This window comes from Gopherus evgoodei, chromosome 7, assembly GCF_007399415.2.
Source record: "Gopherus evgoodei ecotype Sinaloan lineage chromosome 7, rGopEvg1_v1.p, whole genome shotgun sequence".
Classification (NCBI taxonomy): Eukaryota; Metazoa; Chordata; order Testudines; family Testudinidae; genus Gopherus; species Gopherus evgoodei.
This window is the reverse complement of record NC_044328.1, coordinates 122148638-122175551: the sequence shown is the minus strand read 5'-3', so window position 1 is coordinate 122175551 and position 26914 is coordinate 122148638. Positions and strand designations below refer to the sequence as shown.

The 26914-nt window shown below is 41.8% G+C and overlaps 1 protein-coding gene across 2 annotated transcripts in view; it reads right to left on the bottom strand.

The window, feature by feature from the left end:
* The window catches only part of FRMD4B (FERM domain containing 4B), a 127096-nt gene that overhangs the window by 27951 nt on the left and 72231 nt on the right, over window positions 1–26914 (bottom strand). For both annotated transcript variants that reach the window (XM_030568715.1, XM_030568716.1), the window contains 4 exons: window positions 10940–11023; window positions 9780–9845; window positions 8472–8529; window positions 5224–5310 (listed from right to left, as the gene is read on the bottom strand). In XM_030568715.1, coding sequence (XP_030424575.1) covers window positions 5224–5310; window positions 8472–8529; window positions 9780–9845; window positions 10940–11023 — 295 coding nt within the window. The remainder of the gene's footprint in view (window positions 1–5223; window positions 5311–8471; window positions 8530–9779; window positions 9846–10939; window positions 11024–26914) is intronic.

Sequence of the window (26914 nt, the reverse complement as noted above, 5' to 3'; positions counted from 1 at the left end):
TTAGTCAGAAGGAGAGATTTACAGAAATTTTTCTACCAATAAAGTATTTTTTCGAATGTGTCAAAAAAATCAAACCATGGTCTCACTTGTTTTACCCTCCCTGTAAAATCCACAGAAATTTTGCAATAACGAAGCAAACCAACATAAAACAAGTGTCTTTAGAGGGCTGAAGCTCAAACAACAGTCTGCATCTGGAAGTCACTGCTTTTCATAGAATAGTCTTTACAAGCTCTGTGCTTACTTTCAATCAGTATCTGGATTCTAAATCAAAGGCTTCCCCTGGGTGAGAAACACACAAAGCAAATGGGATCTTTGCATAATTAAAATAGCCTGCTGAGAATTCAGTGCCAATACTATTGTATTCTGAACAGCTGAACAATGCAGGACAGAAAATGGATATTAAGAAATAGTTCTATAAGAGAAAATGTGCAGCATCAAGATTTAGATACTTATCATAGGTATTTACAAAATGAAGAAAAAGGTATTATCCATTTTCAAAGCTAGTATGCTTTAACCATGCTATTGTGTGGTGAAGGAAATTGATACTGAAATATCTGTAGCTTTAATACAACTCCATAATAAGATCCATTTTTTCTATTTAGGCATTAGGACTACATTAAGTACTGTAACTTGAATACAGGAATAGGACAGAGCAGGAGAAAACTTAGCTGAACGTACTTACTTTTTGACTAATGTTGCTATTATCTTTTCAAATTTCCGTTCTCATTAGCTCACCACACAGTGGTTTATTACAGCATATAATGGAATCTAGTTTCATTTTTAGACACAAAGGCAGCGCAAACTACTTTACATATTAATAAACTAGATGCTGTTGTAGGCAAATGAAGACTCATCCTGTATATTAAATGGACACATAGGGCTTTGGACATTAAAACCTGTTTTATTTAGAAAAGGAACGCTGGCCAGGATACCGGTGTTGTCTCTTAATCTAGTCAACAAGGATTGTGGAATGGGATATTTAAATAACATCTGGGCAATCAACAAAGATGAGGAGAAGGCACCTTACTTTACCATATGAACTAATGAGAGGCTGGCACCAAAACAGGATAGCAGTGTTAATCCTGGGCATGAATTTAAACCTGGATGTGGGTTCTGAAGCCATGCATCATATGTCCTAATGATCTTATGTTCCAGAGCACTTATCCCCTGAGCCATACAGACATTATAGTGTGTAGCCAATATGGAGTCCACTTCCTCTCATTCATTAAAATTGCCTTGGTCTTTGGAGATGACAGCAAGAACGATACTCTTAAAAAAACAAACAACCAAACCCCACTTGTCCATTGTCAGCATATTGCAGAACTGGAGCAGAATGATTCCCTCAGCTTCCCCTGCAGCCAGTGACAAAACTGTCACTAACTTCAGTGGGGCAAGACGGGCTTTTAAGAGAAGGGACCATTTTAGCTTCAAACCACTTCCAAGCACAATCAATATATCGGTAGTAACTGATGTGTGTGTGGGGTGGGAAGGGTGTTTGAAGAAACAGCCCCGGATAGTTGGTGGGGCTGGAAAGCCTTCCTCAGGTGAGGTGTTCCTTCAGGAACAGTCCCATTAACTTTAGCAGGACTGCTCACATGAAGACTGGGCCCTTGATGACAAACTATGGTTCTGGCCAGGCCAACACTCGTGCAAACAGGTAGCCCCCTTTATGGGACTGCTCACATGGGTAACATTACAGGTATAAGCGTTGGCCAGACTGCAGATTACAGATTATTTCATCCATCTTTGTTTCAGAAGGTGCTTTCAGTGAGGGGCTCTTAACTCTGGATCTCACTCATCTTGCTGATCCAGTCTATTTACCTTCAGTGTGCTCTAGGGCTCATGTATTTACACATGGCCTCTTCTGCCTACAACTATTTGGGTGGCCTGAGATGCCTATATTTTAAGGAGGAGAGTTTTTCATTGTCCTTTTGTTGGCATTGTGTCAATCCGAGTGGGTCTACTAGTTAATGTGTTTTTTAATTGAATATAAACTTGGAGAGTTTCCGATGGGTGCATGTTATCAATGGAAAACAATATTAAATAAAAAAAAAGGCAGCCATCTCTAGCAGCAGCCTTCACAGAATGTGGAGTACAGGAATAGGCAGAATTCAATTACTGTGTTGGGACTTAGCCAGCAGACTGGGGATAACAATGTAGACTCCTGCTAAAAGTGCCATACCTGAAACCTCAGCAGCTTTCCAGCCCCGGCAAATATCTGTAGATGTTTGTACACCAAACAATCGTAGGTCTTGTCCACACTACAGGGGAAATTCGAGCTAAGCTAAGCAATTAGTTACATGAACAGCGTAACTCAAATCAACATAGCTTAGATCTACTTACCGCAGGGTCCACACTACGAGATGTTGATGGGAGAGCGATCTGCAGTGGATATAGCGAGTCTTCACTAGACCCACTAAATCGACTGTCGATGCATCAATCGCCGCTAGCGGATCCCCCGGTAAGTGTAGACAAGCCCATATACATTTAAAAACAGGAAAATCAGCTTGCTGTTGGTTACCTTTTAACATGGCATCTCTCTCTTACTCTGCTAATCAAACACACATTCACTTTTTAAGGTATCTATCTTGGTGGACAGATCACAATAGGGATTCCCTTAACTCCTTCCCAACTGATTAAGGATATGTAGCAGAGGACTTTTGATCCATGAGCCAAATAGCAGGATTCTTGTGCCAGGCCTGCCATCTGGGCTACTGCCAGTCTGGCTCCATCCAGAAGGGCAAAGCAAGGAATTTCCTGAAAAGCCAATGTTATTGGCACTGCAGTGCAAAAAGGCAGAGTCTACATGCTACATAGCTCATCCCTCTCCCCCACTGCCTGGAAAGATCATATTTGCTGGTTGTGGTCCACAGATTTAGACAGACATTTAGATGAGTCACACAGCCTCCTCTCCCTCTGGATAGATCTTCCCATATAGTCACTGATTTGAAAACTTAATTAAAATGAATTGACGCTATTTCTAGCCAAAAGCAAATGGCAGAGGCTGACACAGAGAGTGAACGTAATTCAACCTGAGCAAATGCCCTGCATCTCTTCTGTGTGAAAACGAACAGTTCTGCAGTGTATCTTAACCCCCCAAATCTAGTCAGTATCCGATCACCTCTATTTCCTTATGTTTCCCTTTCTCCCTTGAAACTGAGCTCCCTAATTACTACTTTCACTGCTAACTTGAGCAGTTTGTTTCCAAACACGGAACCACCCTTTGTTTAAAGAACCTGTTTGCACATTAATTTCTTCTTCAGTGTTGGTCCATGACCTCTTGTGTTAAACTAAGTCACTTTTCAAACAGCCTATTGGCATCAGGCTTTCGGACAACCTTGATGCTTCTCCTCCCTCTTTGTTCTGTACTCCAAACTGGGTAGTTAAAATTACTGCAAGGCACTCAAGTGGCACTGCTGTGAATGGTCTGCAAACATTTCCATTATAAAGCCTGGCACCAATTCATACACAAAACTCCCATTGACTTTAGAGGGAGTGACAGGTGTAATGGTGGCAAGATGTGACTGTTGGCATTTGGGCCCTGGCAACCTTGAAGAACATGGAGTTTCCCAAGCTGCCCAGCTGGTGTTGAGAATGGTAAGCAAGCCTATAGATACAAAAGGAATTAAACTTAGAACTGGTTCAGCTGCACACACACTTTCTTGCCCTGGGTGCTGGACATGACTGGCTGCATCTACCACGGTGTTGCAAGTGTTTGCAACAATGCCGAGGGGTGCCCAGAGGATGAGATTCCTAACCTCTGCTTGCCGACTCATTTACTAATGTACTGTCGGTACTCAGTCAATGCTTGGGAGTACATCAGGCAGGGTCATCCCTGTGAACCTGGGTTGATTTGATCTTTTAACCATCTTGGCTATTTTATAATCTTACACCCAAATCAACTTACTCTGTCATTGTGGTATGTGAACAGCAGAAAGTCCTGGGACTAAATAAAGGCCTTTCACTGGACACAAGAGAGAAATTTAAGAGATTGATCTTGGTGACAAGTTAGCTCAAGAAAAGGAATCAATCAGTAGCTGACTGTCAAAAGGGAGAGGACAGTGACACAGTGGGGTCTTATTAGCATGTTGAATTGCTACTAGTGGATCTCACATTTTCCTATAGCCATGTTTCTAGATGCTCATCCAGAATATGTGCCAGCCAATTCTGTTTCACAGGCTCACTCCTCCTGTGTAACTTTCCACTCCTGGACAAGTGCACAATGGTCTAAACTGATCTGAAGTGACTGCTCGCAGCATGCACACACACTCCTGTGAGCTACTGCCCAAATCCTGGGGGTAGGAAGCACATCAGAAAACCAGTTCTGCATGGGGACACGGGAGACAGCTACAAGAGAGAAGCCAGTGGTATTCCCCCACACAGGACAACTCGCACACGTGTCGAAACCTCCTCCACCCATTCTAGGAAACCAGTTCTCCAAAGACCTCCAGGGCTCATTCCAAGCTCTGAATGGGACTTAACCAGTTGTTAAGCTAGAATAGTTCCCGTGCACATCGTGCTTGGGCGGTATGACAGCTTGCCAGCAGAGGGGCTCGTGAGGGTGTGCTGATAGATGACTTGTAGGGAGCCAGCAAGGGAATACAGGGCCCTGTGCTTTGCTTCAGTAACTGAGATTATTGGCAGGAATTACTCAAATACGCAGAGAGGGATGAGGAGGAAAGAGCAGCCTCGGATATTCAAGCACGTGTTCTCAACCCATCACCTACAGTTACACGCATCCTGGGAATCAGCAGATGCATTGATTGGCCTGCACCTTCACCAAGGATTCAAACAGCATCTCACCCATATGAGATACTGAACTGATCTTATGGCCTGATCCACTGATCATTTCTCTCTCTCTCTCCCTTCCCTCTCCCCTCCCCACACTTCAATGGAGATTCTGCTTGAGGAAAAACTAAAGCCAGGACCAATAACTCTGAACCCATTTAAAGCAGAGACTTCCAGCTACACCAAATTGCTTCATACTGTGGGATGACCTAGTGAGGTTGTTAAAAGTCCAGTAGTGAAGGCACTGAGACCATCAAACTCATTAGAAGCACATGTGAACCAAACTTTTGTACTGCACATTAAGAGTTTGCACTGTCTATCTGCTGGAGAGGAAGCATGTCTTCCCCTCCAGTTTTCTGGAATAAATGGTGTCTAAAGCTTTCATTTTCCTCAGGACTCTAACTAGCCATGGCTTTAAAAAAACCCAAAACTTACTTTTCTAGGTTTGACTTTGTCTTGTAAGTCGTACTGTCCTATTCCTTTATAACTGATGCCAAGCCACCACGGGATTCCTTGTTTATCCTGTAAAATGGAAGAACATAAGAACCAAGATCTAATGAGGAGTTAAGAACCTCAAAGTTTATATAGTATTTACCGATTTCATTCTGTGACAAGTATCAGCGGGTTAGGAACACAGAAGGACTTTGCAAACAAACCTGCACTCAAGCAGTGAGATTGTGATGAAAGGGCTCTGCCATCTCATATGCAATAAAGCCCCCCCCTTTTTTTTTTGGCTCATGCTTTGCCCATTTATCCAGAATTTGTTTCCAATATATTGACCAGTTATTAAACTATTCCCTTCCCCACCTCAAAAAACTTTTCAGTTCTACAGAAATTTTGTTAGCATAATTTTGTTCAATTTTAACAAAAGTGCTTCAAATGTTATGGGACTGAGAAGGAAGAGAATGCTGAGAGTGGTAATGGCAGCAAGATTTCACTAATTACATAGGGTGCATTTACACTGCAGCTGGGGTATGTTCTGCAGCTTAGCTGCTTAGGGTATGTCTACACTACGGGATTATTCCAATTTTACAGAAACTAGTTTTTTAAAACAGATTGTATAAAGTCGAGTGCACGCGGCCACACTAAGAACATTAATTCGGCGGTGTGCGTCCATGTACCAAGGCTAGCATCTATTTCCGGAGCGTTGCACTCTGGGTAGCTATCCCGTAGCTATCCCATAGTTCCCGCAGTCTTCCCCGCCCATTGGAATTTTGGGTTGAGATCCCAATGCATGATGGGGCAAAAACCCAGAATCATCCGCGACACTGTAAATGTCGTCACTCAATCCTTCCTCCGTGAAAGCAACAGCAGACAATCATTTAGCGCCCTTTTTCCCTGGATTGCCCTGGCAGGTGCCACAGCATAGCAGTCATGGAGCCCATTTAGCCTTTTGTCACTGTCACTGTATGTGTACTGGATGCTGCTGACAGAGGCGGTACTGCAGTGCTACACAGCAGCATTCATTTGCCTTTGCAAGGTAGCAGAGACGGTTACCAGTGCTTTTGTACCGTCTGCTGCTGTCATGGGTGCTCCTGGCTGGAGTCACTGAGGTCGGCCAGGGGCGCATGGACAAAAATGGGAATGACTCCCCAGGTCATTCCCTTCATGCTTTTTCTAAAAAGAGAGAGTCAGTCCTGCCTAGAATATGGGGCAAGTCTACTAGACAACCAGAGAGCACAGCCGCTCCAGATCAGAGCCCCAGATATCCCACAGAAATGATGAGCTGCATGCCATTCTAGGGGGTGCCCCTGCAACAACCCCACCCGTTGCTTCCCTCCTCTCACACCCCTCCTGGGCTACCATGGCAGTGTCCCCCCATTTGTGTGATGAAGTAATAAAGAATGCAGGAATAAGAAACACTGACTTTTTAGTGAGATAAAATGAGGGGGAGGCAGCCTCCAGCTGCTATGATAGTCCAGGCAGTACAGAATCTTCATTAGACGTGAAAGGTGGGGGGGGAGAGGGGCTCAGCCTCCAGCTGCTATGATATTCCAGGCAGGACATCTCCATTACTCATTAAAGGGTAGGGGGGGAGAGGAACACAGCCTCCTGCTGCTATGATAGTCCAGAATCTCCATTAGACACGAAGGGGTGGGGGGAAGAGGAGCTCAGCCTCCAGATGTGATGATTAGGACGGTTACCAGCCCTATTACACCATCTGCCAGGACTGAATCTCCAGGACACAAAGCTTAAGGGAATGACCGGGAGTCATTCCCATTTTTGCCCAGGCAACCCCGGCCGACCTCACTGAGGCCAGCCAGGATGAGGACAGTTTCCAAGCTTTTTGTACCATCTGCCATCATAAAAGAAAGGGGAGGGGACGCTGCTGTCCAGCGCCGCAGCACCACGTGTACCAGCAGCAGGCAGCAGACATATGGTGACACTGAAAAAAGGCTAGAAATGATTTTCTTCCCCCTTTTCTTTCACGGAGGGGTGGTGGTGGTGGTGGTAAATTGACAACATATACCCTGAACCACCCGGGACAATGTTTTTGACCCTTCGGGCACTGGGAGCTCAGTCAAGAATGCAAATGCTTTTCGGAGACTGCAGGGACTGTGAGATAGCTGGAGTCCTCAATCTCCCCTCCCTCCATGAGGGTCCATGTGATTCTTTGGCTTTCCGTTACGCTTGTCATGCAGCACTGTGTTGCGTCCCTGCTGTGGCCTCTGTCTGGAGATTTTTTCAAATGCTTTGGTATTTCGTCTTCTGGAACGGAGCTCTGATAGAACAGATTTGTCTCCCCATAAAGCGATCAGATCCAGTATCTCCAGTCCATGCTGATCAGCGCGCCACGCTGAGCAAACAGGAAATGAAATTCAAAAGTTCGCGAGGCTTTTCCATCTACCTGGCCAGTGCATCCGACTCCAGATTGCTGTCCAGAGCGGTCACAATGGTGCACTGTGGGATAGGTCCCGGAGGCCAATACCATCAAATTGCGGCCACACTAACCCTAATCCAAAATGGAAATACTGATCTGAGCGCTACTCCCCTCGTCAGAGAGGAGTACAGATATCGATATTAAGAGCACTTTATATCGAAATAAAGGGCTTCGTTGTGTGGACGGGTGCAGGGTTAATTTGGTTTAATGCTGCTAAATTCGGTATAAACGCGTAGTGCAGACCAGGCCTTACATAGAGGTACCTGCACTAACTTTAAACTAAAATAGCTCAGAGAGCGAGGTGGTGTGGGCTGCATAGGCCTGCCTGACCCTCTTGGTATGTATTTAATTCTACAGCCAATGCTTAAGCCCACGCGACTGTGTTCTTACTGCTACTTTTAGTCAGCGAGGTAGAGTACAATTAGCACATGTATGTCTGCATGAGCTGTAAACCACACCACTGTGGGATGCACCCTTAGTCTTTTCTCTGTTACATTTTTCTAATCTTGATTAATGATTCATCAGGCCTCTGAAGAAATGTAACTGCTTAAAAGCTAGAAGAGATATCCAGTTTAATTAAGATGAGAAGATTACAGGGGTCTTTTTTTTTTTTTTTAAAACAAAGATTCCCCTTCTGCCTTCTCTGTAAATGATTCGGAGTCCACCAATAACAAAACAGTTCTCTAAGAACACTGAAAAAGTATGAATCAGAAGTACAGTTTTTAATATCGACTGGCAGATGTTGTACAGTGAAATCATTCCTTCAAGAATGTAATCATGTTATCTACGAACAATCACTAACCTTTACTCCATAGTAATGGACTCCATATGTAGGCAGAACTTCTACCACCTTCATGTACCTGTAGACAGATTTACAGTGCGTCTGATGAGTGGCTCTGGAGAGAATAATGCCTCTTAACATATCCTCTTTTACATCTGCATTCAGATCATGCCATTTATCTTTCGCATATTAAGTGACGGGCTCACCTCCATTGAGAACAGAGGTGAAATTCTGACCCAGTTGAAGTCGACGGCAAAATTTCTGTACAAATGCAATAATTTTTTTGAAAAATAAAGTAACTGTTCCCTGTAATTCCTCTTATCAAGAGTTGAGGAAGCTGAGACTAAAACTACATGTTGAAAGGTCTTTTCTGAAATGTTAGAATCATAGAACCATAGGGCTAAAAGGGACCTTAAGGGTCATCTAGTCTAACCCCCTGCCAAGATGCAGGATTTGTTGTGTCTAAACCATCCAAGACAGAATGTTGCAGGGAAGGAGCTGCCTACACTTATTTAATTCTGGTGACTTGGCAAAACGAGAAGGAGAGTTATGGTGACATCAAAAAAGAAGTGGTTTGAAGTAGTCATATTAATACAATTATGCCATTAAGGGTCTAGGTGATTCAATGGATTAGTGAACCTCTGAAAAGATAATTTATTCTACATTCCTACTTAAAAGAGTCCTAGGACTTAATAGCAGGATTTTAACTGGGCAGGAGAGAGATGCAGTCAGAGAACTGCATGGGGAAACTTGCATGCTGTCTGCTCCATATAACTATGTAGCTCTTCTCAAACATTTGGGCATATTAGACCTTATACTATAGTCGCCTCCACTCAGTGCTTTTAGGGTCTGAAATAAAGCTCAGCAATCGGAATCCATTGACTTCAATTGGCCTTGGAATAGCCCCTAAATCCCTCACCTTTTGAAAACCAAATTCAAACCACTTTAAAACAATAAATATATTTGTTATCCTTACACAACTTAAGGCAACATCCTCTTCAGATATCGGGGTAAAAATTAATTGTTAGCAAACAAAACTTGGAGGCAATCCCTCTGGTACTGGTATTAAAATAAGGCCATAATCATTTTTTGCACATCGAAGGTATTTAAAGGAGGTAAAACCTTAACTGGGGACTTGTGAAATTCAAAATTTAAGACGCAGGTTAATTTAAATTTGCTGTTTGTATTAAACAATATCAATCAAAAATGTCATTGCTACAGGTATGAATGGTAAAAGTCCACAACGAATGACTATAAGAACAGTATCATTCCCACGTATCAACAAAGTATTTCAAAAATACCCCCCAATTAAATAAGCGATACACTCACTGTACAATAGCTTGTCCTCTGGTCAGACCTTTAATTTTTATATAATGTTCAATTACTCTGTCCTCACTGCAAAACAAGCACAAAATCAATGTAGAGGCTCAGTGATTTTTTTTTTTTTAACATGCAGTAACTTTTGATGATATTCAAACCCATGCTCAGCATGCACCAAAGGTGCTTCATTGAATATTTCCCAGTAGTTTCAGTTTCATAATGACTCCAGTTCCATCCTTCATTATATAGAATGGAACCTTCTGTCTAATTCTTACTACGGCATCCAATGTTCCAGAGTCTAATTAGCTACTCATTTCAGATCAACCAGATTTGTTACAGATGCTGCTGTAGAATAATGGCACTAATTGGATAAATTCATATCTAGTGCCTAAAGAACCCAGAACTTCAAACAGTGGCTAGTGCTACATATGTAAGACAGAGAAAAGTTAAAATGGATGTGTTCATTCCTACATATTCCTACAGGTTATTTTTATTCTCAGCCATGTAACAAATGAACCTACAGATGACCTATATCATCGTCATTCCATCATGTGTGTCCACATTTAGTTCTGCTGGAATTAGAAACAAAACAGGCCAAGTGATTTAGTTGCATAGCATTTAATATGGAAAAAAATGAGAAAAGCATAAGTTAGAGCCTAGAAATGAAATAACGCAGGTGACACTGTACCTGCATAAAGGGGATCCATTACAACCTAAAAGTATCTTATTGTTTAATACTGTTTCTTCACAATACAAATGCTGAGCTGTATTTCTTACCTAAGGACACATGCTAGAGATGGACTCAAGGCACAAAACTGTATCTGGCTCTGCATTTCTGACACTCCCAGGCCTGGAGAATTGTTTTGATTCAGCCTGCTATAAACAATGGGTGCTGCCATCTGCAAAATTCAGAGCTGGGCTGGAGTTTGGATTTCAAGTCTCCCTCGAGCTTGACCCCTGTCACAAAGGTAGGGGCTAACACACACATTTAGATCCTGAACTGGGTTTGGATTCAGAACTTCTAAAGGCTGGAAGTGTTAAGATACAGGACTTGGGATCAAACCCATTTATAATACTCTACAACCTTTACAAACAGCGCGCAAAACTGACCTAGTAATGGCCACCAATTGCTACTAATATTTACATTTCTGTAGTAGTGAGGAGCTTACCAGTAAGCGAGTGAGGGGTGTTCCTGCAACGTCTTGGTAGGAAAGGCAGGCAGTGCCTTTAAATCTTTTCTTGTGTTATCGTCACTAAAAATAAGAATGGTACAAAAATTACTGCTGCTAAATCACAGATGCAGTCATTAGTTTCCAGAAAAGGAAAGAGCCACTGGGTATCAGCTACCCAAGAACATGTTCATTTGCACCTTTTTCCAGCTACCTTAGCAATGTAATTCTATAGGCCTTCTGACATGACAAGTCTGTAAAATGCTGTCCTGTACATCAGGTTATCATTCATTGTGAGCACAATATCATGGCTAATGGGAAATTAGGCTGCTGAAGAAAACAAGAGATGGTATTTATCCATCTTTTAAAAAATACCATTGATTCCAGGCAGAATACAGGAAACCTGCCCTGAGCATTTGCAGAAAGGAAACCTCTTGCCTTAATGACCATGTTGTTTTCAAGGTTTTCAGCAGAATTTTTGTTCAGCCTTTAGTTAGAAATCCACTCCTATTAGGCAACTCATCTATTCCAGGCATGAAAAATACTAGGGCTGGTCAAAAAATGTCCAACCAAATATTTTTCTGTTGAAATAAACAAGTTTAGTCAAAATCAAAATGTTCTGCAGAGGGGAAAAAAGACACTAATCTTGGTAAAATTTCCATGGAGAAAACCTAAATGAAATGTTTTATTTTGGATTGATTTGAAACTACAATTCCCATGAAACATTGCAAATGCTTGCCTGACCGGAAATAAATTGTCTTCATTTCAGGCAAACTGAAATGAAATATTTCAATTAGGGAATGTCAAAATGTTTGTTTCGATTGAAAAATGTTGAAACCAAATGGTTTGACCTCTATAAGAGAAATTTTTCTGAATTTTTCATTCTGTGAAAAGCTGGATATTTTGACTTTTTGGCCTAATTTGGGACAAAGACTATAATCAAAATATCAGAAATTCCATTTTTGACCAGTTTTAGAAAATAGTTAATATTCTAGTAAAAGTAAATACAATACGCCTCAGTTTTTGAGCAAACAAACTGGCACCCACTGAAGCTGGCAATAGGAGACGGCACTGAAATGGTCAAAGTTTTCTGTTTACATGCTCCATTAATTAATCAATTAGCTGAAACTTGCATGCCTCATTTCTGCAGGATTTCTGCATGCTTTAGCAATGGTAGGAACACGCAGAAACATGACTTTTCCATGTAAAGAATGCACTGCTCTGATTCATTAACACTGGCCTAGATTTCTGAATTGAACAAGCTGGGTGACTTCCCAGAGGAGTCGTTCACCTTTCTGTTTTAGAGCCATGTCGCCAATCAGACTCCAGTTCAAGATTTTGTTTCCAGTCACATTCCTTCCTTCAGAATTTCTTGGTATATGGGCCACTGTGCATTGCTAGAGAGGTGCACAGCATAAAAACTGCAGCATCAGCACCGATCTTGTAAGCTGCATCTAGAGAAAGCAATGCAGGCCCAAGGCGGCACTAAAAAGTTAGCTTCTTGGCAGTTTGCTCAATGCTTCTGGCAGGTGTTGTGCTGAAGGCACTGTAAATTAAAGCTCTGTGTTTATACAGAGCATGGGCTAGCAGCACCGCAAGCTTCTTCCACATCACCCTGACAATGTGTCAGCCTTGACACAGAGGAGCCTCCTCTAGGGATGAGGCAATGAGCCTCATTTTATTCTTCACCGCCTTTGCTGAAGTTGCCACCATGGGTGGCCTATCGTGTCAACTGGCTTTAAGATTCATTTCTGAGCTTCCCACAGCCAGTTCTCTTGTGCCAGGAACATGCACAGCTCTTGGTATTGTGGTCAGCCTGTGAATGCCACAAAGCATGGATCTGTGGAGAAAAATCAGAATCTTTTCTTCTTTTTTTTTTAAACTCCCAGTGTTGTCCACTCTCATGATATGTGGTGATTTTTTCCTTAAAGTCCCAGCAGCTGAGATTAACAGAGATTACATGGGAAGGCTCGGAAATCAGAATGCAAATAAAAAGAACCCAATTTGTATTAATTTTTGTTTTAAAATCTCATGGTCTTTAAACCAGTCATGATTTTTTTGAGCACTCTGGGTTGGCAATGCTGAACTCCACTGAAATATACTGGATTGGAAGAGTTTGAGAGGAAAACGAGAGCTGTTTTCCTCAATGAGGAGGGGTAGGTGTTTCCTAAATACAGATATTTAGGCCACAGTCTTCACAGCTGTGGGAAGTCTAGCGTTCAGCACCCAAATCCGTATTTAGGCCACTCGTTTGGAAGTTTTGTCTCTGTGCTTAGGTGCCAGCAGGATGGGGGTCTGAAGTAGGTTGCTTGATTTCCACAGGTGCTAAACCTCACTGAATTCAGTGGGTGCTCGGCATCTCTGGACACCAGGCAACTTATGTAGGTGTCTGTATTAGTCACCTACATTTGAAAATGTTAGCCTTAAAATGCAGGCTCTGAGCTGGGGCAGGCTTTTTGCTTCACTGCAAGGCCTCTCGTCTCAGCATATGGTGGGGTAGTAGGTTAATCTATTAACATTTGATCCTCATCAGATATCAAGATACAGGCTCCAATCAAATAAATATAGCCCTGGATGCTGTAACTGTTGAAATATCTGCAACCTGACTTGAGACTGAGCTCTACATTGCCTGCTGCCTTTCTGTCAGGACGGACAGCACTATCTCTGCCTTATGGGGCTAGTCTGCCCAAGTCAGTTTTGGAGACCCCCTCGTGGCTATTGATAACAACCTTTATGCAAATCCTCCACACTGAGACCATCGGCTCATTTCGCAGGCCGCTGAGAACTGTTCTGCAGTAGCAATAAATTGCAATCACGTGCAGGGCCTCAACTGAACTTGAAGTGGCAGCTTAGAGGTAAAGGCTCTGGCCAGGTCCCCAGGTAGTGTACATCGACATAGTTTGACTGAAGTCAACAGAGCTCTGACGAATTGCACTGGCTGGGGATCCGGTCTTCTGGCTACAGAACATAATCCCCTGATGCACCCGGTTCCCCATAAATATAAAGAATAATACAATTTTTGTCTGGGAGGCCCTGGTTTTGGCAGTTACCCCTTCCTAGGGTCCCAAGCTCACATCCTGCCATCCTTTCATATGTCATTTGACAGGTGCGTATTCCATATAGCATTCTGCAGCATGTCTCCTGGAAGTACAAGACTACTGTAGGGGAGTTTGGTTGTTAAACAGAAGGCCTCACATTTCTAACGGCCATGCTGAGTTCTTTCTCCATAGCTATAAGGTTAAACCTCTGGAATTTATGGAAAAATGAACGAAAAACTTGAGGAAAAAGGGTATGTCTGTCTGCTTCCTTCGACATGTACCTTTGCCCTGGAGTAAATTGTACAGCTTGGCATTTAAATGGCATCAAGCTGCTGACTACACACTAGGGATTAGCATTGGGGATGATTCACAGCTTCATGGAGAGGGAGAAACTGGGAGTCGGAGCATTTCCCCTCCTCCCCACAAGTTCATTATCACTTCTCCCTCTGAACAAAGCATGTTCTCCCCCTGACCTTTAGAATCACTACCGCACGCCTTAATAATAGGCTCAGCTGTTTCTCAGAGGTCAGGAGTCCAGATGAAAGTAGCAATGATTTGAATGACAGGTTAGTGTTTGGTTTTTACAGGATCTGGAACAAGAGGTGAAATCATGAAGAGGAGGGACTGGGAAAAAACTTCCACTGCTACCCTGTTGAAACTACCCACCCAAACAAAGAGTAAGTCACTTAGAGCTGTAGCTCAGAGTGCCTGGCTTTGAGCAAAATTCTAAAAGCCTCTCTCTGAAAAATGACTCTTGCTGGATGAATCTGAGGGTGGGTGGTGGTTACGGTAGGCAGTGGGTTGTTTGCAGTTGGTGATAACACAAGCCAGCCCTCTCAAGAGCAATGCTGGAATTCAGCTGTCAGGACTGGGGGGCCCCTACTTGCATTTAATCTGACCTCCAATACCAAGGGGCTTCTTCATGAGTTAGCCCTGGTGGTTCCTGGCACCATTCCAACACTTAAAATGCCCAGGGTCAACAGGGCTGAATTTCTTTGGCAAAAAAGTTTGTTTCTCTCTGAGGAAGAGAACATGAAACAAACTCATTTGAAGTACTGTTCCCCCAGGAAGAGAATGAAAGAAAATGTGCATTTTCTCCTTTCCTTTCCATCCCACCCCATGTATACGGGGACAAAAATTGTCCCCTAGTGTAAATTTAACATAACTTGAATTGATCACCATCATCTGGATGAGAATACATCAATTCTGAGATTTAATAAAAATCTACATTATGCGCTTCTCATGGCACAATGTTTTAATTTGCATTCTATGAATCGTCTATATTTAGTTTTCTGAAACAATGTGAACCAACTTAGGGCAAGATACTGCCCCCGATCTGTATGTACAACTCTTATTGGTCTTAATGCATGTGCTGTGCATGGATTGAGTCCCTACAAAAACCCAAACAAACCGAACAACAAAATCCAAACACACATTGTGCTATGAGTAGAAAATCTAAATCACACAAACTACCATGTTTTTCTTATAATAAGTCTTGCCCAACTTTATCTGCCTATCGAAACCCACCTTATACCAGAAACAGTGGCTAAAAATTTTAGCTTTATACATAAATCCCCATTAGAGGAACTTAAGTCAGACAATAATGGCACACTTCACTGGAAGTACATTACTAAGAATTAAAAAAATTAAAAAGGATTCATAATCTATTTGCACTCTCAGTATGTGTATCTTCACAGCTTGTGGTTTCATGATACAACACTCCCTGCTAGCCAAAGATTTACTGACATGACAGAACTGTGCTAATTAGAACCATTTGTCAATAGGTGCCCAGCCTTTCCTTGTGCCCACTGTGTCAAACAACAATTTATTTTTGTTGCTAATGCAGTAACTCAAGGTAAAAGCTTTGATGGAACAAGATGTGGAACAAGATGTGGTTAATGAGATTATCATAAAATGTGGAGCATGAAGTACAAAAGCAATAGGCACACCCAAGACAGCACTAACCAACAAACCAATTACATTTGATATAGCAGAAAAGTTCAACATCTCCCATTTCTCTGTAAATCTTAACTTCTTGGTAAGTCTGGGATGTATCAAAACAAAATGATATGAGGTGTTTTTATCACTCCAGAATTGTTTTGCAAACAAACGTCACATAAGACAGGAAGGGATTCAGATAGAGGAGATTCGGACAGTAGGGTTTGGGAGAAATGTGAGTACACAGTAGGCACAATCTTAGCTGTGTATGTGTGTGAAGGGATCGGAACATGCAAGAGACAATACAATATTGCCATGCATTCTATACACTGGGGAAATTTTCTATTAACATTTCTCCCTCTTGTTCTTTTAAATGTTTTGTGTTAGACAAAGAATGGTGCACACCCAAATTAAATACTCGAAACGGGATCCGTAATTTCTCTGGCTGGAGAATGGTTAAATTACTTAGTATATCCTGACACTTATCCCGATTGAGAATTGCCAACTCTTTTAACTTTACAAAGATTGACTACCACTGAAGGAGAACACTGTGCATTATTATTTACAAAAGGTAGACAGACACCAGGCACAATTCTGATCTAAAGAATGTAACTCTATTGACTTTAATGGAGTTATTCCCAAGTCACACCAGGGTTGATGAGCGGAGACTGGAGAATCAGGCTCAGTGAGCGGAATGTCTGTCTTATCGCTGGAATGCGTTTGGAACAGATGTGTTTTCTTAAGTATTTGAAGGAGGAAAGGGAGGTGGGGGCTCAGTGTGCATCCATTGGGAACGCTGTTCCATGCATATAGGGCAGTATGTAAACAGATGTGAGAGGAGGCAGCAAAAATTATTAGGGTGGAGGATACAAAGTGAAAGGGGTGTAGATGGAGATAAAGGGGGAGCTACAGAAACAGGTGGAGCAAGGGAGAGCTTTTGACAATGAGATTAGGAAGCTTGAATTTAGTACAAAAGACCCCAAACAAAACAGGCAAGTGCAATCCAGTGGAGAGACTCAAGCAGAGGGGAAACGCGAATAGAGCAGCTGGACCTTGGAGCAGCATTCTAAGATATATTCATTTGATTGGTCCTCTCAGTGCCAAATATCACATATTTGCATTATTTACAAAAGGTAATAAGTTACAGTACAGTACTTCAGAACACTCAGGAAGTTTTTCTAGTCAAAAGGCCCAAATCCTGAAAGGGGCTGATCAAATGATTTACTTCAATGGGAACTGGCAGTTCTCAGTACGTTCATAATCAGGCCCTCATTCCTTTACCCAGTGGGGAGTTTGGCCCCTCAAACACCGGATAAGTACAGGCTATGGTAAAAGGCACTGGAAAGAGCACCTGTCAAATGGCTTTTGAACCCTACAGCATGGAAGGAAGATAACACACAGCTGAAACTCACTGACTCTGTGTATCAACCTAATATCCGCTGAGAGACTAACTTTTAAAACGTATTACAGATGGAGTTGGGCTTGTAACGAAAGCACGGGATCCCCACTGACTCTTTCCATTGACTTCAACGCAGAGCCATGGAGTCATGAGATCTGGGTTCCAGCACTGGTACACAGTGCTCAACCGGGCAAGTTACATGTGATCTCTACTCCTGATTTTCTCTTTCTGGGGAAAATAAAATGGAGATACTGCTAACCAACCTCACAAGGGTGTCAGAGGCCTTACTTATTAATGTTTGGAAAGTGCTCAAAGGTCCTCAGATGGAGTGTGCTATTATGTTATGACAGTCCGCTGCATTAGTGCATCTCTCTCAGCTAGGTACTGAAGTACACGTATATGGTCCTCGTTACCACATATCTGAGCATCTCTCACTCTTTAATTTTGTATTTATCCTCACCACACCCTTACAAGGTAGGGAAGTGCTATTATCCCAATTTTACAGGTTGGGCGCAGAGAGGCTTAGTGATTTGCTCAAGATCACACCGGAAGTCTGTATTGGAGTCGGGACTTGAACTAGGTGTCCAATCCTAGGCCATGGCCTTAACCTCTTGGCCGTCCTTCTCCAGCTCCAATATTGAGAGCTGAGCATTTTGAACATAAGGACCCTCAGTCTTTGAGCAAAACTTCCACCATTGCCAATGGGTATTCCATGGGCAGAACTAGAGCAGAACACGGTTAACTTTTAAAAGTACCTGCGGGTGCATTTGTTAATATTTCCCCATAAGATCGGGCAGGAAGCAAATCTGTTTCAATTTACCAAGGGATTTGCTCTTGAACAAGTGAAGATTATTCACAGTTGACATGATGATCAAAGGATCCCAAACCCTCCTCCAAAATGACAGACTGTTATTGCTAACATTCATGAGTTCTGTCCGTTCATACAAAAGTCAGATCAGCCAAATTAGCTGTGGTTCTTTTGTAGGTCTGAATACAGCAGCAAAGTTTAAAGCTTGTTATCACAGTGCTCTGTGCTGACACAAAGATGCTTTAAAATATAAAAAAAGGTATCAAAATAATGATAAAAAGGACTGACAAATCTACAATGGCAAAACAGTGGAGGCTGAAGTGCTGTTGTTATTCTGCTCATTCCCACCGTGCATAGGCAGGGCCATACGGGCAATGAAACTGAGATCCTTACAGCAGGGAGTGAGAAAATTAGGGAGCTAAAGAGAAGGAAATTCTAAGGGTGCCACTTCAAGCCAGACTCTGTTCTCAGTTACCTGGTGTAAATCTGGAGAAAGTTCACTTAAGTCTGTGGAGTTTTTCCTAGATTTTCACCAGTGTAATCAAGAACAGACTGTCAGAGTTACTGGAACACAATTTACATGGCGTAGGGGACAAACCCTCATCTTAATACCCAGTCTGCATGATGAGAAGATGGACTTGGGCCAGTGGTGAAGGAATCCTTTCCTAAAGGCAAGGTAGTCTTGTCCTGGCTGCTACTCCAGCCCTAAAGCTGTAGTGGCCTGCATAGCTCCATGGGTGAGAGGACTGCATGACCTCTGGACCCTCTGGTACCACACACATCCGTCTCTGGTGCACCTTGCCCAATGAGCTCTGCACCAAGGAGAACACAGGTACAGCCCTCCCTAAATCCTGCCTACCCGGCTGACCAGTACTGGGCCAGTTATGCAGTACCAGGGACAGGATTTGCCCCACTGATTCACAGGTGTATTTAAAAGCCACAAAAAGACCCCATTTGTGAGATAATGGATGAATGTGGCAGAATAAAACAGCACTTTTTCACCCATTGCAGTGTATGTTGCTAATATCACCTGTATAGTTAGATTTCTTTAATAATGCATGTTAGTTGTAGATAGGGCTGACGAGAGGTGGGGGAAGCCGGTACAAATTACTGGGGCTCGGCAGTCCGAAAGGGGGCCCGGGACCGGGCTCCATTGGCCCTGTTTAGCAGGTTCGCCCTTGCTGGGGGGCCCGAAAAATTTTTTTCACCGGGGCCCTAACCCGTTCTCGGCGGCCCTGGTCTTAGATTACGCTGTGCATCATTAGACCACATGAGATCATGTTATTAAATAACTTTGAAAACACCTTATATTCACCCCCACGCAATATCCTTCACAGCATTTATACCTGACTCACTAAGGGTATGTCTACATGCAGTCAAACACCCGCAGCTGGCCTGTATCAGATGACTAAGGCTGTGGGGCTATACAATTGCAACGGGGTTCTGGATGGAGCCCGGGTCCTAGGACCATCCCCCTTTGTGGGATCTCAAAGCCCAGGCTCCACCCACGGCGTCTACATTGCAATTTTATAGCCCCAAAGCCTGAGGCAGCTGACACAGGTCAGCCGCGGGGGGTTTATTGCATTATTGACTGTTGCATGGACCGTCCAAATGGATAACTACAAAAATACGTATTCATGCCATAGACTGCATGAAGCCTTGTCACAGATTGTTAGAAGAAGACGCGGGGAAAATGTTAAAACGGAACTATCAATCTGACATCTGATTATTTCCAAATGAGAGCTAGAAGGAGCTGCTGGAACAGCGTCTTCTTTCAAATCCCTTTGTTGAGTTCTGTAGTTTTTACATCAAATCCTCCTGTTTTAAAATGCATTCTCTCTCCCCTGTTGCTGGCTGAAAGACCCACACAAACAGAAAAAACTGGCAGATGTCCTACAGCTGCAAATCCTTCCACAAACACACAACTTTTTGTGCATGAGCAATCTCTTAGCACCAGGGCCTATCAGGGGAAACAGTGAAAGTGACTATGCACAAAGTGCTGTCAAACAGACAATGTAAACAAATGGAAAAAAAAAACCAGAAATATTTTCTCTCTCAACTCTCAGTTTGAATCCTCTAAGGGGTTCCCTATAGTAGTATGTAAACAAAAGTTCCAGCCAGAAATAGGCTTTTATCTCCACTATGGTGACAAATGCTGAAGTGTAGCAGGGTCAGTGTGCAATGCGATAATGGATGCTCATTGGTTAGGCTGCAGGAGCCAAAATTATTCCTTGATGTAACTGAGTCAGTGGAGATACACTAGGGGTAAATTTGACCTCATACACTCAGTTCAAACTGACAGCTAACCTTATCACATAGAAGACTTTTGCAGTCCCTATTTTATAACCTGACCACCTAGTTCTGGGAGCTCTTCTTTCATTCTGCCTACAGTAGAGACATGGATTTACTCAATATCAAACTTTTATTGTAACTTGAAAGAGGTAAGAGGAAACCAGTCTAAAGTCTGCTCTCAGTGTAAATCTTCAAGGAAACATGCTATTCAAGAGTGTAACCCAACCTGCTGGTTTTAACAGGTAGCTCTTTATGGCTTGGATCATTTGTTTCTCTCTCCCCTCTCAAACCACAGAAAGGTCAGAAGAGAAATCCAAGATAACAAAACTAAGAAGCTTGGAATTTTCAGATCTGGATCAGCAATTTTCTTGGTCTTTTGGTCTGACTTCAGTATAATGATCTTCCAGTAAGACTGGTTGAAAATTTCCCATCTAAACTATTGTTTTTAACAGAACATTTGATTTTTATTTTTTTTTTTTCAAAATTGTGTCAGCTTTCCATAGACAATTTCAACTTTTGGTTGAAAAATGTAACGTTCGAAAAGTTTTCCATTCGGAAATTCTGACAAGGTGTCTCATGGGAGTTGTAGTTCTATTGCCTCATTTCCCCAGGCTTCTCTTTGGCCAGGCTTCCCAGCAGGACTACATCTCCCTTGATACACTGTGTGGCTCAGACAGCAAGTAGTAAGTTTCCATAGTACTCTTCTCCCTCGCCTCCACTCCCATTTTCTGAGCCGTTCTAACATCAAGACATGTTACAAAGCCTATCTGCTGTATTTACCCAGGGAGAGGGGCAACTGCAAAAGGAGGGTCTTAGCTCTGTAAGATGAGGAGGTATTACAACACTGTCAGTAGATTAAATTTATTGAATGTGTTTTTATATAAATCGTAATGCATGTTGCTTATTTTGCCAGGTGCATCATATTAAATGAACTAAATGAACAAATGAATAAAATAATATGGCCTGATCTAGCAAATCTTGATTCATGTTAGTTGTCCCATCAATGTCAAGCAAGCATTTCCAAAACTATGGCCATATTTTCAATGAGAAAAGTGTAGTTTACTTTGATCAAGAGAATTAATGGATTAAAAACAAAGGTCAAATGAGGTATCTGAGGAAAAATTTTATGTAAAGATTTACTGTTGACAGGCAAAATACACAATGATTCACCTGGCAAACAAGCAGAAATACAGTCATGAGCAATGCCAGAGTTTCAGCATTGATTTATGAGCTACCTGTATGCTACCTACAGTGCATTTACAATGGAATATTTTATTTTAATATTATTGCATAGACATAAGAACAGCCATACTGGGTCTGACCAAAGGTCCCTAGCCCAGTATCCCGTCTTCCGACGGTGGGAATGAACAGAACAGGTAATCATCAAGTGATCCTTATTTAGATGCGTATTTATTAACCTGTATTTTTAATTAGTATTTTTCATTGGTGTCTGTGAAACGTGCTAGACTGGCATGTCTGGAGACTGAAGCCCTCTACTAGGCCATCTGCTCTGCCACATCATCCACCAACATGCCCCAACCGCATTCCGGTGGGGACTTCTGTAGGGCTTAGAGAGAAGTTCACTCTCCAGGCTCATCCAATCCCTGGCGTCTTTGCAGAGACTGACAAACATGTCTGCTCATTACTGGGACTATGTGATGAGGACACGTGACTGCTGGGACCTGGAGAACTAACATTTCACAGCCGACAGTTACGACTTTTGCCATTACAACCTGGGTTGGACTTCAGCTAGGAAGCTAGACAGGAAAGGCTTTGTATGCCATGACCAATCCTTCAGGATGCACTGTTTTTAAAGTGATGTCAGCCATAGGATGAGAAATATGGCAAACAGGTGCTATTCTACCAGACAAACAACTCCGAACATCTGTAAAGTAGCTACTTGTTCCAACTTTTTGATAAAACATTCCTTTCCTGTAAACAATCTTCCAGTCTATCCATAAAACAATAAGCTTTTCAAGTAAAAGTTTACCAAAGGTCTCGTTGTTTTTTCACTCTTAATTTGGAGCACGTTGTTAACATTAGCTCATTATAGCTAAAAACAAAGTATTTAATTTATTCATTTGTGAAATTTGGTTCGGGTTCTCCCAAATTTACAATTATGCTACAATTGCAGTCTGCAAGGGTCTCTTTTAAACAAACTAGTTCCTTTCACAAACTGTGTTGATCACCCATGTAAAGATAAACCCCAGTCTCTCATATATGTCAGCTATCAGGAATTCATTACATTGTCTATGTTATGTTATGCCAGTTGGTAGTTATCTTTGCAGCCCACAGGCTAGAATGGAAATCCAATGTGTCAGCTATTTAAAGAGAATGGAAGCCCTCCTCCAGCAATTTAATTAACTTTCAGGCAGCCTGGGTTTGGCCTGAGTTTGAGATCTGAAATTACTGTGGAAAATATGATCTGAGATTATCTGCCAGAAAGTACATTTTTAAAAAGATAACTTTGCTGACACTGCACACAGTGCTTAATCTGATTTTAATCAACTGTTTCTTGCTGCTAGAAGCACAAGATTTAGGACTGTCAATCTTCATTTCAATTGTGCCCTGTCTGTTTCAGTCATGCCCCAGAAGCGATACAAACCTGAAGAGAATGGAACTCACAACTAGCACTGATAGAAAATATATTCTCTTAAAAAAAAAAAAGGATTATGCTATAAAGACTAAAGAAAACAAAAAGTCGGATTGTACCTCACTACAGTATGTATATAAGGAGGTGGATAATCAGGTCTCTCTATATATTGCAAAGACTTTAATGCAGCATTAATAAAACATAGTTTCGTACAATATCTGATTGGTGAATATACTTATATTCTATAGGAGTTAACTGGGGAAAGATAGTTTGCTAATTTTCCAGAGCAGCATCATGCTATAAATTGCATATTTACACTATGAATAATTACCAGAAGACCCAATCTATTAATTCCGTTACCCCTCGAGACAACATTAACTTTATAAAAATCAAGTTAAAAGTGGAGTCCCAAAAATGAATACAGCACAAATATTTTTCTAACCATTAACCATGCCAGAAGCTGCAACGTGAATCTAACATATACTACATACATAAAGATCTTACTGGAATGTATAGGTTCAAGTCATTCTCAGCTGAGGATTGTAGCTTTTTCTGTTTCATCAAAAACATGGTAGTGCATTAAAGAATTAATGTGTTATTGGTGTGATTTTGGGGGGGGGGAGGAAGAGGTTGAGTGGAGATTTGATGGCTTATAGGAATTTCAATTTAAGTTCAAGCATGCAATTAATCACAATGCACAGGGCTAAAAAGTGAATACAAGCAAAACAATCTCTCTTTTCCTTGAACAAAACTGACCATATTATCATTACTAGAAAAAAAAAAGGGCCAAAGATCTGCAACAACCTAAAAAACTCAGCTGTAACTCAACGGCACAACAGTAAAACTATATCAAAGGTCAAGTGTCTGGCCATATCAAGCGTAACAATGTCACATTAAATACATAGATTGGCCGTTCAGTGCGCATTGCTATGACACATTCTTACATATCTCCTGATAAACATACAGTATAGTTATCCTGTCCGGGATCACAAATTTAGTAAACAGGAAAAGGAACTGGACTGCTCATGACTGATAACAAAATGGAGAGCTGCATCATTAGCACTGTGTAGCTAATTGCTCTTGTAGCCAGCAGTAACTTTAGACTACACGTTAGAGGCTAATGGTGTCCAAAACACACGACCAGCTGTGACATCCTCCATACAATAAATATACCATGGGTGAAATTTTCAAAAGTGACTTAAAAGTGGGGTAGACCTCATCTACTTCCGAAAGACGGATTCCCAATGAGATTTTCAGAAAGCCTTTGGCAAGGTCCCTCACCAAAGGCTCTTAAAGTAAGCAGTCATGGGATAAGAGGGAAGGTCCTCTTATGGATTGGTAACTGGTTAAAAGATAGGAAACAAAGGGTAGAAATAAACGGTCAGTTTTCAGAATGGAGAGAGGTAAATAGTGGTATCCCCCAGGGATCTGTACTGGGACCAGTCCTATTCAATATATTCATAAATGATCTTGAAAAGGTGGTCAACAGTGAGGTGGCAAAATTTGCAGATGATACAAAACTACTCAAGATAGTTAAATCCCAGGCAGACTGCAAAGAACTACAAAAGAATTTCACAAAACTGGGTGACAGGGCAACAACTTGGCAGATGAAATTCAATGTTGATAAATGGAAAGTAATGCACATTGGAAAACATAATCCCAACTATTCTCTGAAAACATCCACTCAATGTGCAGCGATAGTCAAACAAGGTAACAGAATGTTGGGAATCATTTAGAAAGGGATAGATAATAAGACAGAAAATATCATATTGCTTCCATGGTATGCCCACATCTCGAATACTGCATGCAGATGTGGTTGCTCCATCTTAAAAAAGATATATTGGAATTTGCAAAAGTTCAGAAAAGGGCCACAAAAGTGATTGGGGTATGGAACAGCTGCCATATGAGGAAAGATTCTTAAGACTGGGACTTGGAAAAGAGATGACTAAGGGATGATATGATAGAGGTCTATAAAATTATGACTGGCGCGGAGAAAGCAAATAAGGAAGTGTTATTTACTCCTTCTCATAACACAAGGACTAGGGGTCACCGAATGAAATCAACAGGCAGCAGATTTAAAACAAACAAAAGGAAGTATTTTTTCACACAACTCACAGTCAACCTGTGGAACTCCTTGCCAGAGGATGTTGTGAAGGCCAAGACTATAACAGGGTTCAAAAATAACTAGATACATTCATGGAGGATAGGTCCATCAATAGGTATTAGCCAGGATGGGCAGGGATGGTGTCCCTAACCTCTGTTTGCCAGAAGCTGGGAATGGGCGACATGGGATGGATCACTTGATGATTACCTGTTCTGTTCATTCCCTCTGGGGCACCTGGCATTGGCCACTGTCAGTAGACAGGATATTGGACCAGATGGACCTTTGGTCTGACCCAGTATGGCCGTTCTTATGTTCTTATATGAGATATTAATATGGGGTAGCTATTCAAAAACACCTATGGAACAGCTTTTTTAGGGTATTTATGTGCCTAAAAATGCAGATAGGCACATTTGAAAATCCAGTTAGGCCCTCATTCGCACCTTTAGAAGCTGGCCTGAAGTTCAATTTTCAAAAATGCCTAAGTGGCTACATCTCATTTTCAAAAGTGGCGTAGGCACTTCGTTTTTTAGAAAATCTTAAAGTCAATGGGACTTTTTAAAATGGGAATTGGTCACTTACACATTTTTAAAAATTTTACCTCCTCTGGAAAATAATCTTTCTGAGCAAAATAAAGGCCCGTCCTAGCCCTAATTCCTCAGGCCAAGATTCTGTTGAATTAACCTAAGGAAGACAAAAATCAGAGGCTCTTTATCTTCCACATGCCAATGGCCATTTTGCTAACATACTGCGAAGTTTGGGGCTTTTCCTTACAATAGGATTTTCAAGTAAGCAAACGTTCTTTTCTCTGAAAATAACAGCTTTCAGAAAAAGTGCTCTCCTGCTTAGCACTGGCTGCAATTTCTTGGAACATGATTCTTCCCTTCCCTTGGGCCATAACCAACCGTCAGCCCGCATGCAAGACTCCCACTGACTTCAATGGGAGTTCAATGTACAGATCAACATCAGGATATGAACGATACCTTAAAATCCTTCAAACCTAGTAACTCCTTTTCCCTCCACAGCTTCAATTTGCAGGTCCAAAAAATTCCTTTTACCACCAGATGTGTGAAAATCAACCAGGCACTCACGTGTAGCCCATTTTCAGCTCTTTGCAAGCAAATCCCTAGGTGATTCCTCTATTTACCGGAGGTTCATTAAAAATAAAAGCCCACATTAAAAAGTTAATTGTCGCAATATCAAGCAAACAAAATCTCATGACAGCCACTGTCCAAACTGATTCAAAATCCATTTCCAAAATGATGATGAACAACTAATACTTCAGAAACCAGACACTGATAATAGGGAAGATTGCTTAAATACTACACTTGCATAAATAATGACACTATGTCTGGAATGTCTTCTTCCTATCAAAGGAGGGTTTGGCTCAGAAGACCTATTTCATAATATTTTTGTAAGATATGCCGGTTACTGAGCTAGTTCCTTTAACCCCGATGACCCAAATAATCACTCTTGAGATGCAGAATCAAATTCCTTCTTTTGGCTATAGTGTTCATCTAGAGTAGTCTTGCACACACATTTGGTTTTAATTCATATTTTATGACCCATTATGAAACAATTATAGCAGCTGCGCCTTTGCACAAAAAACACTTCCAGGGTGGGAGTAGCACTGTAAAAAGGAAGGTCTGAAGTAATTCATTTTGCATTTCAGTAGCACCTTCCCTGTGATGATCTCAACACATTTTTTAAACATGAGTGAGTTAAGCTTCACAGCATCCCTGTGAGGTAGGGAAATATATAATCCCCATTTTTCAGATAGGAAAATGGAGGCACAGTGAGTTTAAG